General features: G+C 36.5%; 1 protein-coding gene across 2 annotated transcripts in view; it reads right to left on the reverse strand.

Annotated features, from left to right (window-relative positions):
* SLC44A5 (solute carrier family 44 member 5) overlaps window positions 1–14,389 on the reverse strand; it is a 403,850-nt gene that overhangs the window by 15,349 nt on the left and 374,112 nt on the right. For both annotated transcript variants that reach the window (XM_059137458.1, XM_059137460.1), the window contains exons 17-18: window positions 13,521–13,783; window positions 12,904–12,998 (exon numbers count right to left, since the gene is read on the reverse strand). In XM_059137458.1, the coding sequence (XP_058993441.1) occupies window positions 12,904–12,998; window positions 13,521–13,783 (358 nt within the window). The remainder of the gene's footprint in view (window positions 1–12,903; window positions 12,999–13,520; window positions 13,784–14,389) is intronic.

Below are 14,389 nucleotides of genomic sequence, written 5' to 3' on the forward strand. Positions count from 1 at the left end.
CACTCACTGTGGCTGTCCTCCAAGAGGCTTAGTATACAGGAAGCAGGGGGGAAAAAAAGGGTCCATTTTTCAGTCTTTTCCTGGAAGGGAGTAGACTACATACTTTATAGCCCACCGCCTGAGGGTCTGGTTTATAATTTGCACATATCTAGTTGTTAGTTACAGTCCTTAATGGAGTTGTCCAGGGGAGCTAGTAGGCACTTCTACTACTTTCTCCCTCTAGCTAACTCCAATTATATAATTAGGCCACTATTAGAAGGAGACTTTACACAACCTACTGCCCTAGTTTTTACAGTTGCTGCCTGAGGATGGTCCACACCTTCCCTGGCTCTGATTGCCAATGGGGGTTGCACTGAAAAGTCCTATAGGACTATAACAAACAAATAAGCAGTTTTTAAGTGGTGCAGGAGCACTCTCCTCCAATCCCAGCATGGATACACACCCTGGCTCAGTGCAGAAGGAATAGGCAAATACCTACTTCTCAGTTTCTCTGTGGAAGAGCCTCACCTGCATACTTTCCCACCTACTGCCTGAGGGTTTGGCTTCTAATTTAGCCTGCATATAGGTTCTGACTGTGATCTGTCTCTTTGGAACACTGAGGTCTTGGCACATATTCAGCTGTTGGGGAACATTAAGAATCTGGTGGCTAGGAGAATCACAAATGCCTGAGAGACCTAGAAGCTTGAGCTTGGCTGACTGATGAAATTCATCTCCTGTATAAGACCAGTCTGTTAAGACTGGGAGAAGTGACTGTTTTATCTAATACAATGAATCCACCATAGAGACTCAAGAAAAAAATGAAGAAAGAAGAGAATATATTCCAAATAAAAAAACAGGATAAATCTCTAGAAACCTATATTTCAGAAGTCAGTGGTCTACCTGATAGGGTTTGAAATAATGGCCATAAAGATGCTCATCAAGGTCAGGAGAACAATGCATGAACATTGAGAATTTTAACAAAGGGATAGAAAATATAAAAAAGCACTAAACAGAATTTATAGAACCAAAGAATACAATAACAGACTTAAAAAATTCAATAGAGTGGTTTTTTTTTTAAGATTTTATTTATTTATTTAACAGAGAGAGATCACAAGTAGATGGAGAGGCAGGCAGAGAGAGAGAGAGAGAGAGAGAGAGAGAGAGAAGCAGGCTCCCTGCTGAGCAGAGAGCCCAATGTGGGACTCGATCCCAGGACCCTGAGACCATGACCTGAGCCAAAGGCAGCGGCTTTAACCCACTGAGCCACCCAGGTGCCCACAATAGAGGGTTTTAATAGCAGACCAGATCAAGCAGAGGAAAGGATCAACAAATTCAAAGACAATGAAGTGGAATTCATCCAATTAGAGAAGCAAAAGGGAAAAATAATGGAAATAGATGAAATAGAAATTAAGAAGACCATAGAAAACATCAGTGGAAATAATCATTGGTTTTCTGAAAAGATAAACAAAATTAACAACAAGCAGACCAAATTGGAGGTCCCAGAAGGAGAAGAGACAGAGAGAGAGAAAGGTGCAGAAAGCTTAATTGAAGAAATAATGGCTGTAAATTTCCTTAATCTGTAGAAACAAACACACATTCAGATCCAGAAAAGAATCTAAAAAAGATGAATCTAAAGAGATCCATATTGAAACACAAATAAATTTTCAGAAGCTGAAAGGCAATTATAGGCAGCAGGAGAAAAGTGATTTCTACTTTTTGGGGGATAAAAAAAAGTCACAGAAAAGTGAGTTTTTCAGCAGAAATTTTGTAGGCCAGAAGAGAGTGGAATGATATATTCAAAGTGATGAAGGAAAAAAACTGCGAAGCAAGAAACTCTATGGGGCCAAACTGTCCTTTAGAATCGAAGGGTAAAGTTTTCCAGACAAATAAAAGCTGAAGAGTTCATCCTCCCTAGTCAGCCTTACAAGAAATGTTAAAGGGGGTTTTTTAAGCTGAAACAAAGGAGCTAATTAGTAACATGAAAATATGTGGAAGTATAAAATTCACTAGTAAAAGGTAGATGTATAATTAAATTCAGAATACTCAAACTAAAAAAAAAAAAAAAAAAAAAAAAGAATACTCAAACTAATGGTAGCAGATAAATCACAATTCTAGTATAAGGATTAAAATACAAAGTGTTAAAGATAACTGTAACTACAGCAAGTTGTTAATGGATACACAACATAAAAAGAGGTAAATCGTAATCATAAAAAATGTAGCATTAATGTGGGGAAAGTGTAAAAATGCAGCGCTTTTGTACACATTTGAAATTAAGTTATCAGCTTAAAATAGATACAAGATATTTTATTTAAGATATAAAACAGCCAGAAAACAATCAACAAAATAGCAATACTAAGTCCATAATTATCTATAAGTGAATGAAATTCTCCAACCAGAAGACACAAAGTGTCTGAGTGTATTTAAAAAAAAAAAAAAAACCCTCAGTTATAAGCTACCTATAAGTCTCACTTCACCTGTAAAAACACATAAAGGATGAACGTGAAGGATTGGAAAAAATTTTTCATGCAAATGGAAACCAAAAGGAGTTTGGTTAAGCCAAAAATAGTTAAGCCAAAAACTAACATAAAGATCATTATACTGTGATAAAGGAGTCTGTTCATCAAAAGAATATAAAAATCATAAATATTCATGTACCCAACATTGGAACACCAAAATATACAAAGCAAAATATAAACAGATATTAAGGGGAACATATATAGCAATATAATAATACTAGAGGATTTCAATACCCCACTTTCAACAACAGATCATCCAGATAGAAGAGCAAAAAGGAAGTACTGGACTTAAACTGTACATTGACCAGACAGATTAGACATTTACAATACAGTCCTTCCAAACACAGCAGAATATACATTCTTCTCAAGTGCATATGGAACACTGTCCAGGATAGATCATTGCTAGACCACAAAACAGGTCTTAATAAATATAATACTGAAATAATATCAAGAACCTCCTCCAACCACAGTGGTTTGAAATAGAAATCAATTACGGGAAGAAAACTGGAAAATTCACCAGTGTGTGGAGATTTAACTACATACTACTGAACAACCAATGAGCCAAAGAGGAAATCAAAGAGTATCTTGAGACAAAACTGGAAACACAGCATGCCAACATATGGGATGCAGCAAAGTAATTCAAAGAAGAAGGTTCATAGCAATGAACACCTATATTAAGAAAAACAAAAGATATCAATCTGACTTTACACCTTAAGGAAGTAGAAAAAGAAGAACAAATGAGCACAAATTAGTAGAAGGAAAGAGAAGGGAAATTTCAGAGTGGAAACAGATGAAATAGAAATTAAGAAGACCATAGAAAACATCAGTGGAAATAATCATTTGTTTTCTGAAAAGATAAACAAAATTAACAAACTTTAGTTAGACCAAGGAACAAAGAGGAACATTTCATTTCAGAAATGAAAGAACAGGTAATACAATCAATACCACAGAAGTACAAAGGATCATAAGAGACTACTATAAACAGTTGTGCAAAAATTAGATAAACTAGAAGAAATGCATAAATTCCTACAGATACACAACCTAGTAAGACTGGATTATGATGAAATAGAAAATCTGTAAAGACCAATTACTAGTAAGGATTTTGAATCAATAATCAAAAACTTTCTAACAAACAAAGGCTAGATGGCTTTATTGGTAAATTCTATCAGACATTTAAAGAAGAATTAATATTAATCCTTCTCAAACTCTTCTAAAAAACTGAATAAGAGAAACATTTCCAAATTCATTTTACAAGGCCAGCGTCACTCTGATAATCAAAGCAAGAAAGACACTACACTAAGAGAAAATTATAGACCAATATCCCTAATGATCATAAATGCAAAAATTCTTAACAAAATATTAGCGAACTGAATTCAGCAGTACAGTAAAAGGATCATACACCAAGAACAAGTGGATTTACCAAGAGATGTAAGGATGGCTCAATATATGCAAATCAATAAATGTGATGTACCATATTAACAAAATGAAGGATCCAAATCATGGTCGTCTTGGTAGATGCAGAAAATTCACTTGTCAAAATTTAGCCTTCTTTCATGATAAAAACTCAATAAATTTATTATAGAATGCCTTAAAATAATGAAAACCACATACAGCAAGGCCACAACTAACATGATACTCAATGGTAAAAAGTTGAAAGCTTTTTTTCTGAAATGAGGAATAAGACAAGGATGTCCACTCTTGCCATTTTTATTCAATATAATACTAGAAGTCCTAGTCAGAGCAATTAGGCAAGAAAAAGAAATAAAAGAAATTAAAACCTAAAAGAAGAAGTAAAATTGTCTTTGCAGATCAAATGATATTATTTATAGAAAACCCTAGAGTCCACCAAAAACAAAACAAAACAAAACAAAAAATACCACCAGAACACCACATCCTATTAAAACTAATAAATGAATTCAGTGAAGTTGCAGGAAAGGTAGTCAATATATAAACTCAGCTGCATTTCTATATAATAACAACTAATTATTGAAAAGAGAAATTAAGAAGATAATCCCATTTACAACTGTATCAAAAACAAGAAAATACCTAGGGAAAAATTAACTAAGGTAGGGAATTACTTGTGCATTGAAAACTGTAATCCATTGATGAAATAAAGACAAATAAGTGAAAAAATATCCTATGATCATTGCTTGGAAAAAATAATATTGTTAAGTGTCCATAATACCCCAAACAATTAACAAAATCAATGCAATACCTATCAAAATTCCAATGGCATTTTCCACAGAAATAGAAAAAACAGTCCTAAAATTTGTTTGGAATCACAAAAGACTCTGAATAGCCAAAGCAATCTGAAAGAAGAATAAAAATGAAGGCATTACATTTCCTGATTTCAGACTACATTATGAAGCATGATAATCAAAATATTATAGTGTTGGGAAAGAAAGAGACACACAAATGAATGGAACAGAATAGAGAACCCAGAAATACACACACACACACATACATGCATACATATATGGTCAATTAATTTGCAAAAAAGAAGTAAATAATATACAATGGAGAAAGGCTAGTCTCTTCAATTCAATGTTCTGGGAAAACTGAATGTCCACATACAAAAGAATAAAATTGGACTCTTACATCACACAAAACAATTCAAAATGGATTAAAGATTTGAATGGAGATCTGAAACCATAAAACTCCTAGAAGAAAAGAAGACGTTGGTCTTAGCAATGCCTGTTTGGATTTGATGCTAAAAGCAAGGGCAACAAAAGCAAAAATAAACTAGTGAGACTACATCAAAGTAAAAAGCTTCTGCATAGCAAAGAAAACCATCAACAAAATAAAAAGGCAACCCATGGAATGAGAGAAATTATTTGCAAACCATATATGTGATGGTGAGTTACTATCCAAAATATACAAGGAACTTATAGAACTCAATAGGAAAAACACCAATAACCCAATTTTTAAAAAATGGGTAAAGGACCCAAAGAGACATTTTTCCAAAGAAGACATACAGATGGCCAATAAGTACATGAAATGGTGCTCAACATTACTGCTCAACAGAGAAATGCAAATGAAAACCACAACAAAGTAGAGGATAGGATGTCTATTATCCAAAAGATAAAAGATGAGGATGTGGAGAAAAGGGAACTCTTGTATACTGTGGGTGGGAAGGTAAGTTGGTGTGTCCACTATGGAAAACAGTATGGAAGTTCCTCAAAAAATTTAAAAATAGAACTACCATATGATCCAGAAACTCCATTTCTGTATATATATCCAAAGAAAATGAAATCACTATGTCAATGAGATACCTGTACTCCTATGTTGACTGCAGAATTGCTTACAATATCAAATGTATGAAAACAACATGTCAGTGAATGAACAATGGATAAAGAAAATGTGATATAGATACACAATGGAATATTATTCAGCTTTTAAAAAGAGGGAAATGCTGCTTTTGCAGCAACAGATTAACCTGAAGAGCATGATGCTAAGAGAAATAAGCTAGATAAAGACAAATACACATGACATCACTTACATGTATAATTTTTAAAAATGTATAACTCATAGAGCAGAATGGAGGTCAAAATAGTCAGAGGGGTGGTGGGGGAAACAGGGAGAAGCTGGTAAAAAGGTATAAATTTTAAGTTATAAGATGAATAAGTTCTTTTGAGCCACTGTATAACAGTGAATACAGTTGATAATACTACATTGTATAATTTAAATTTGCTTATAGAGAACTTAAGCATTCTCATAGAAGGAAGGGAGGAAGGGAAAGAAGAGAGGAAAAGAGAAATATGTGAGGTAATGGACATGTTTATTACCTTGAATGTGTATGTGTATACACTCCTTTCACAATGCATGTGCATATCAAAAAAACATGTTGTACATTTTAAATATATTACAATTTTGTCAATTATGCCTCAGTAAAGCTGAAAAAGTTACATAATTTAAAAAATCTTTTGTTCATGTTGAATCAGATTGTTTATTGTTGAGTTGTAGCAGCTCTTTTTTTAAAATTTAAATTCAATTAAACAACATATAGTACATCATTAGGTTTTGATGTAGTTTTCAGTGATTCATTAGTTGCATATAACACCCAGTGCTCATCGTAACACATGCCCTCTTTAATACCCGTCACCTGGTTACCACATCCCCCCACCCACCTCCCTTCTGTAACCCTCAGTTTGTCTCCTGGAGTCCAGAGTCTCTCAAAGTTTGTCTTGCTCTCTGATTTCTTCCCATTTAGTTTTCCCTCCCTTCCCTTCCTTCCCTCCCTTTCTGTGATCTTCTGCAGTATTTCTTATATTCTACCTATGAGTTAAACCATATCATAATTGTCTTTTTCTAACTGACTCACCTCACTCAGCACAATACCCTGGAGTTCTATCCATGTTGAAGTAAATGGTAGGTATTCCTCCTTTCTGATGGATGAGTAATATTCCATTATATAGATGAACCACATCTTTATCCATTCATCTGTTGAAGGACATTTTGTCTCCTTCCGCAGTTTGGCTATTATGGACATTGCTGCTATGAACACTGGGATGCAGGTAACCCCATCTTTTCACTACATCTGTATCTTTGGGGTAAATACCCAGTAGTGCAACCTCCAGATCATTGGGTAACTCTATTTTTAACTTCTTGAGAAACCTTCATACTGTTTTCCAGAGTGGCTGCACCAGCTTGCATTCCCACCAAGAGTATAAGGGTGTTACCTGTTCTCCATATCCTTGGCAACATTTGTTGTTTCCTGTCTTATTAATTTTAGCCATTCTAATTATGGTTTTGATTTGTACTTCCCCCATGACAAGTGATATGGAACATTTTCTCATATATCTCCTGGCCATCCATATGTCTTCTTTGGAGAAGTGTCTATTCATGTCTTCTGGCCATTTCTCGACTAGATTATTTGGTTTTTGGGTGTTGGGTTTGATAAGTTCTTTCTAGCTCTTGGATACCAGCCCCTTGTCATTTGCAAAAATCTTCTACTCTGTAGGTTGCCTTTTAGTTTTGTTGACTGTTTCCTTTGCTGTGCAGAATGTTTTTGTCTTGATGAAGTCCTAATAGTTCATTTTTGCCTTTGTTTCCCTTGCCTTTGGAGAAGTGTATTGCAAGAAGTTGCTGCAGCCAAGGTTGAAGAGGTTGAAAGCCTGTGTTCTCCTTAAGGATTTTGGTGGATTCCTGTCTCACATTAAGTCTTTCATCCATTTTGAGTCTGCTTTTGTGTGTGGCATAAGGAAATGGTCCAGTTTCATTCTTCTGCTTATGGCTGTCCAATTTTCCCAACACCATTTGTTGAAGAGACTATCTTTTTTCCATTGGACATTCCTTTCTGCTTGTCCAAATATTGGTTGACCATAGAGTTGTGGGTCCATTTCTGGGCTCTTTACTCTGTTCTAATGATCTATGTGTCTTTTTTTGTGCCACTATCATACTGTCTTGATGATAATGGCTTTGTAATGTAGCTTGAAGTCCAGCATTGTGATGCCACCAGCTTTGCTTTTCTTTTTCAAGTTTGCTTTGGCTATTTGGGGTCTTTTGTGGTTCCATACAAATTTTAGGACTGTCTGTTCCAGCTTGAACAATATTGATGGTATTTTGATGGGGATTGCATTGAATGTGTAGATTGCTCTGGGCAACAGAGACATTTTAACAATGTTTCTTTTTCCAACAGATGAGCATGGAATCTTTTCCATCTCTTTGTGTCTCCCTCAATTTCCTTCCTAAGTGTCCTGTAGTTTTTAGAGTACAGATCTTTACTTCTTTGGTTAGATTTATCCCAAGGTATCTTATGGTTTTTGGTACAACTGTAAATGTAATTGATTGCTTTATTTCTCTTTCTTCAATCACATCGTTAGTGTATAGAAATGCAACTGATTTCTGTGCATTGATTTTGTATCCTGCCACGTTGCTGAATTGCTGTATGAGTTCTAGCAATGTTGGGGTGGGGTCTTTGCGTTTTCCACATAAAGTATCATGTCATCTGTAAAGAGTGAGAGTTTGACTTCTTTGCCAATTTGAATGCCTTTTATTTCCTTTTGTTGTCTAACTGCTAAAGCTAGGACTTCTAATACTATGTTGAACAATAGTAGTGAGAGTGGGCATTTCTGTCATGTTCCTGACATTAAGGGAGAAGCTCTCATTTTTTTCCCCATTGAGAATGACATTTCTTGTGGGCTTTTAATATATGACTTTTATGATATTGAGATATGTACCCTCTATCCCTACACTGTGAGGAGTTTTAATCAAAAAAGGATGCCATATTTTGTCAAAAGCTTTTTCTGCAGCAAATGAGAGGATCATATGGTTCTTACCTTTTCTTTTATTAATGTGGTGTATCACATTGATTGATTTGGGGATATTGAACCACCATTTCATCCCAGGAATAAATCCCACTTGGTCATGGTGAATAATCCTTTTAATGTACTATTGGATCCTATGGGCTAGTATCTTGGTAAGTATTTTGGCATCCACGTTCATTAGGGATGATGGGATATTGGTCTGTAATTCTCTTTTTGATGGGGTCTTTTTCTGGTTTGGGGATCAAGGTAATGTTGGCCTCATAGAATGAGTTTGGAAGTTTTCCTTCCATTTCAATTTTTTGAAACAGCTTCAGAAGAATAGGTATTATTTCTTCTTTAAATGTTAGGTAGAATTCCCCCTTGGAAGCCATTGGCCCTGGACTCATGTGTTGGGAGATTTTTGATTACTGCTTCATTTTCCTTGCTGGATATTGGTCTTTCCAGATTTTCTGTTTCTTCCTTTTTCAGTTTTGGTAATTCAAAAGTTTCCAGGAATACATCCATTTCTTCCTTCCAGATTGCCTAATTTGTTGGCATATAGTTGCTCATAATATGTTCTTACAATTGTCTATTCCCTTGTGTTGTTCCTCTCCTGTTTCATTCATGATTGTATTAATTTGGGTTCTTTCTTTTTTCTTTTGGATAAATCTGGCTAGAAGCTTATCGATTTTTTAATTCTTTCAAAGAATCAGCTTCTAGTTTTGTTAATCAGTTCTACTGATTTTCTGGTTTCTATTTCATTGTTTTCTGCTCTAATCTTTATTATTTCTCTTCTGTTGGTTTAGGATTTATTTGCTGTTCTTTCTCTAGGTCTTTTGAGAGTAAGGTTAGCTTGTATCTTTGGGATTTTTCTAATTTTTTGAGAGAGGCTTGGATGGTTATGTATTCTCCTCCTAGGACTGCCTTTGCAGTATCCCATAGGTTTTGATCCAATGTGTTTTCATTTTCACTGGTTTCATTTCATTTCACTGGTTTGAAATGATTCATGGAATCATTTAAGTTCTTCTTTAATTTCCTGGTTGACGTTTCATGCTTTAGCAGGATGTTCCTTAACCTCCAAGTGTTTGAGCTCCTTCCAAATTTCCTCTTGTGATTGAGTTCAAGTTTCAAAGCACTATGGTCAAAAAATATGCAGGGGATAATCTCAGTCTTTTGGTATCAGTTGAGATTTATTTTATGACCCAGTATGTGGTCTGTTCTAGAGAAAGTTCTATGAGAAAGTTCTATTGAGAATAATGAGTATTTTGTTGTTTTAGGATGGAATGTTCCCTATATATCTGTGAAGTCCATCTGGCCTAGTGTGTCATTCAAAGCTCTTGTTTCTTTGTTGATCTTCTGCTTAGATGATCTGACCATCGCTGTGAGTGGGGTGTACAAGTTCCTTATTATTAATATATTATTATCAATGTGTTTCTTTATTTTGCTTATTAATTGGTTTATATAGATAAGTTCTTATCTATACACAAAAATAAAATTGAATAGAGTGAAGATAAGGATTAAATGAAGCATATATCTATTAAACATATATGTAAAAGAAAAAGTTAAAAAGTGACTTGAAAACATAAGTTGGGAGGGTGCCGGGGTGGCTCAGTTGTTAAGCATCTGCCTTTGGCTCGGGTCATGATACCGGGGATCAAGCCCCACATTGGGCTCCCTGCTTGACAGGAAACCTGCTTCTCCCTCTCCCACTCTCCATGCTTGTTTTCCCTCTCTAACTGTGTCTCTCTCTGTTAAATAAATAAAATCTTAAAAATAAATAAATAAATAGGTAAAATAAGAAACTAGTTGAAATGGGGGAAAGTTAAAAAAAAAAAAAAAGAAATGGAAAATTTTAAGACTGAATGATAACCAAATCATGAGAATGAACCTCGAGCTCAATATACTGTTTTCCCCTGGCTCTGGAATTTTACAGTCTTGTGGGATCCGTAACCTAGTTTGTACCTGTTCTTCCAGATTACCTCCTAGGGCGGGCCTGCTGTGCAGCTTCTCAGGTCTTTGCCTGGTTGGATTTGCATGGCCCTTTGCCAGGGCGCTGGGCTCAGTGTAAGCTGGTCCTCTGTGTGGCTTTTGTTCCTTAGAGGCTTTCTGCACCTCTTTAGATGTGCCCAGATCCCCAGCCCCAGAGCTGAAAGACTGTAGTCCCCCCCTTCAATAAAACCTCTAGGACAAATAGACTTCAGTTTTGTGTGTGCCCATCTCACAGTCTCTTGCAGTGCATGCCCATTGTAATCCTCCTGGCAGGTACCCAAGGGGCCTGTGTCACTGCCTTTTGTGTGCCCAGGGACTGAGAGTAGTTGCAGGCTCATGTGCATAACCTGCTCCACTGCTCCTAGGGGACTGCTGGGTGTCACCGTACTGTCCTTTCCAGGGCTGCCACCTTGAGAGCTATTGTTCAGTCATGTGTGCAGCCTTTTGGCCCCTTCTGGGGTAAGGCAAATGGCCACATGTTCCCATTCTTTTCAGGGTGCTCAGGCAGAGTGGTCACCCAACCAGCCTGGCTTGCCGTTATGATGACCTGGGCTAAAAGTCCCCCTCTGGGCTCACTGACTATAACCAGTTTCCCCACTCTAATGCTTGGGCACTCTATCAGTTCAGATACCCCATTCATTCTGTGACTCCTGGGGTCCTGAGACCACAATGACCCACCTAGAATTCTGCTCTTTTCATCCCCTGAGCCCCTTTCAGACAGGAAATCTGCTGCAGTCAGGAAATCTGCTCACTGGAGCAGACTTCTAAGGTTTCCAATTTTGTCCTCTGGGGCTGTATCGTTTTCCAGTAGCTGGCTTATGGAGGCTCCCTCTCCCTCCATTTATGTTCCAATATCTCCCTGCAGATTGACGTCTCCATATCTCCTACCTTGCAAAATACAGTTGCTTTTCTACTCATAGAGTTCCAGATTTATTTTACTTACATCTCAGGATGAATTCATGGGTGTTCAGAATGGTTCGACAGATATCCAGCTAATGTCAGGGACCAGATGATATAAGGTCCCCTGTTCTTCCATCATCTTGCCACCGTGGAAGCTCTTTATATATTCTGAATAACAGTTGTTTATCTGTCAAATGACTTGCAAATATTTTTTCCTATTTTATGGGTTGTCTTTTCATTCTCTTAATAGTGTCCTTTGATACACAGACTTTGTGCATGTATATAAAGTCTGGTTTTTTTTCTTTTATTACCTGTGCTAGGAGATCTTCATCAAATCCAACATCCTAAAGATTTCCTCCTATGCTTTCTTCTCAGAGTTTTACTTCTATTTTAGCTTTTAAGTCTTTGATCCATTTTTTGAATTAACTTTTGTATATTGTGTAAGGGTCCAACTTTATTCTTTTGCAGGTAGATATCCATTTTTCTAGTAATGTTAGTTGAGAAAACTGTCCTTTCCCCATTGATTGGCCTTATGTATGAGGGTTAATTTTGGGGTTTCTATTCTATTCCAGTTCTATGTGTCTGTCCTTATGGTAGCACCACACTGTTTGATGACTGTAGTTTGATACTAATTTTTAAAATCATGTAACAGGGAATGTCCCACTTAGCTATGTTTGAAGACTGTTTTGGCAATTAATAATAAGCCAGGTGGTGGGTATTATAGAGGGCACGGATTGCATGGAGCACTGGGTGTGGTGCAAAAATAATGAATACTGTTATGCTGAAAATAAAAATAAATTAAAAAAAAAACAAAGTATATTCAAGGTAGAGTTTGTAAACTATATTTGTTATGTGTAAAGATTTATGCTGATGACACCCATGTTTATATTTTAAGCCTGACTCATCCTGAGCTTCAGGCTTAAAACTACCTGACATCTCCACCAAGCTTCTCAATATCAACATGCCCCAAACACTGTTTTTCATCTCTTCTTTGAAATTTGCTTTACCTGGTTTCTACATCTTCATAAATGGCATCACACACTTTTTGTCTTTTTTCTTTACCCTGCTTCTCTTCACATCCTCTCCTGTCCCATATTTTATCTCTCAGCAAGTCCTGTTGGCTTTTCCTTCCAAACATATCCCCAATCTGACCACTTCCATCCTTATTCCCTAGTCCAACTTGTAGTCATAATATTTCCCCTAAATCCTTGCCCCAAACCATTATTTTTACAAAAGTCAGGAAGTCTGAGAAAAGATGAATTCTAGAGTCTTACCTTTCAGACGGCGGTCCAAGTATTCTAGGATGAATTTAAACATTTGAACTAATGCAAGGATTAAAGATCCAAATGCTAGGGATCCTGTGTGATAACTGAGAAAAGATAAAATAAGAATCAAAGTTAAAATATCTTCATTACTAGCTAATAGGATGCTAAATAATTTCAATAGGTAAAAAGGATCTGCAGAAGGATAAGAAAGGGTTTATCACACTTTCTTATTCAGGTTGATAAAGGTCTCCTTAGAGGATTTTAAATGATACACGTCTATGATGATACATGTCTATAAAAATACCAATAGCCTGTCATCATAAAATACAATGATTGGGCTAAGCAATGGAGAGATAGAGCCCAGTTAATTCTTAATTTTTATTTTGGTGCCCTCCCCTACTATTTGTCTTCAGCAACTTACGGCTTTTAGAAGGAAGTTGGCCTGGGTAGGGATCGTAAAACTATGGCTATAAAATCAGACATAAGCAATGGACATCCATGCATCTTAAATCATAACTTTGACCTCATTTGTATTTTGCCACTTGAATTATATAAGCCTAAGACTGAATTTTAAGCACCCTAAACATAACTGGGATGATAGATGTAGGATTGAATGTGGAACTTACCGTATGGCTCGCCCAAATGCAGTAAAAAGTGGATATGGTGGGATGTCATCAGGTTTTTTCAAGGCCCAGTAATAAGAAGCAAAGGCACCAGCAAGGGCACACTGACCCAGTGCAATGACAAAGTTTATAAGCCAGAGAAAGACAAATAGATTGAATATCTGGAAGGTAGGGACATACTGATGGTACAGGCTCTTTCCACCATAAAAAGCAAAGTTACACTGAGCCCCAGGACAAGCTTTGGCAATTTCAGTTGTATTAAAAATCTGTACTCAGAAAAAAAAAAATACAGATAAGATAGTATGAAATGCCATTCCAAAATAACACCTTCCCTGCCTTCTCTTCTTTCGTAACCCTCAATTGCCTGTCCTACTCTTTTCCCATTAACTTCCACTGTTAGTCCTATTTTCTTTTTTTTGAATATATAGATTTTTTTAAAGATGTGAGACTGAGTGAGCATGAGAAACAGCAGGAGCACAAGTCGGGGGATGGGCAGAGGGAAAGGGAGAAGCAGACTCCCCGCTGGGCAGGGAGCCCAACAAGAGACTCAGTCCCAGAACCCTGAAATCGTGACCTGAGCCAAAGGCAGATGTTTAATGACAGAGCCACCCAGACACCTCTGTTACTCCTACTTTCTATCCCATCATTTTATATTATTCCTTAATGAGCATTGTAAAGTATTTCATTTTCTGTCATACGTTTACCACTCCGCACCCACTAAAATTTCACATTTATTAATGTTGTTAATTAACCATTCTTGCCTCTTCCAGGGTCTCAGGAAATAACAGTGCTTTTCCTCTATTCTGCCTATCATTTCAGTGCTCTCCTGCTAACACCTGATCCACCTGCCCTTAATAGTGATTCCCATTAAG

The sequence above is a fragment of the Mustela lutreola genome, chromosome 10 (genome assembly GCF_030435805.1).
Source record: "Mustela lutreola isolate mMusLut2 chromosome 10, mMusLut2.pri, whole genome shotgun sequence".
Classification (NCBI taxonomy): domain Eukaryota; kingdom Metazoa; phylum Chordata; class Mammalia; order Carnivora; family Mustelidae; genus Mustela; species Mustela lutreola.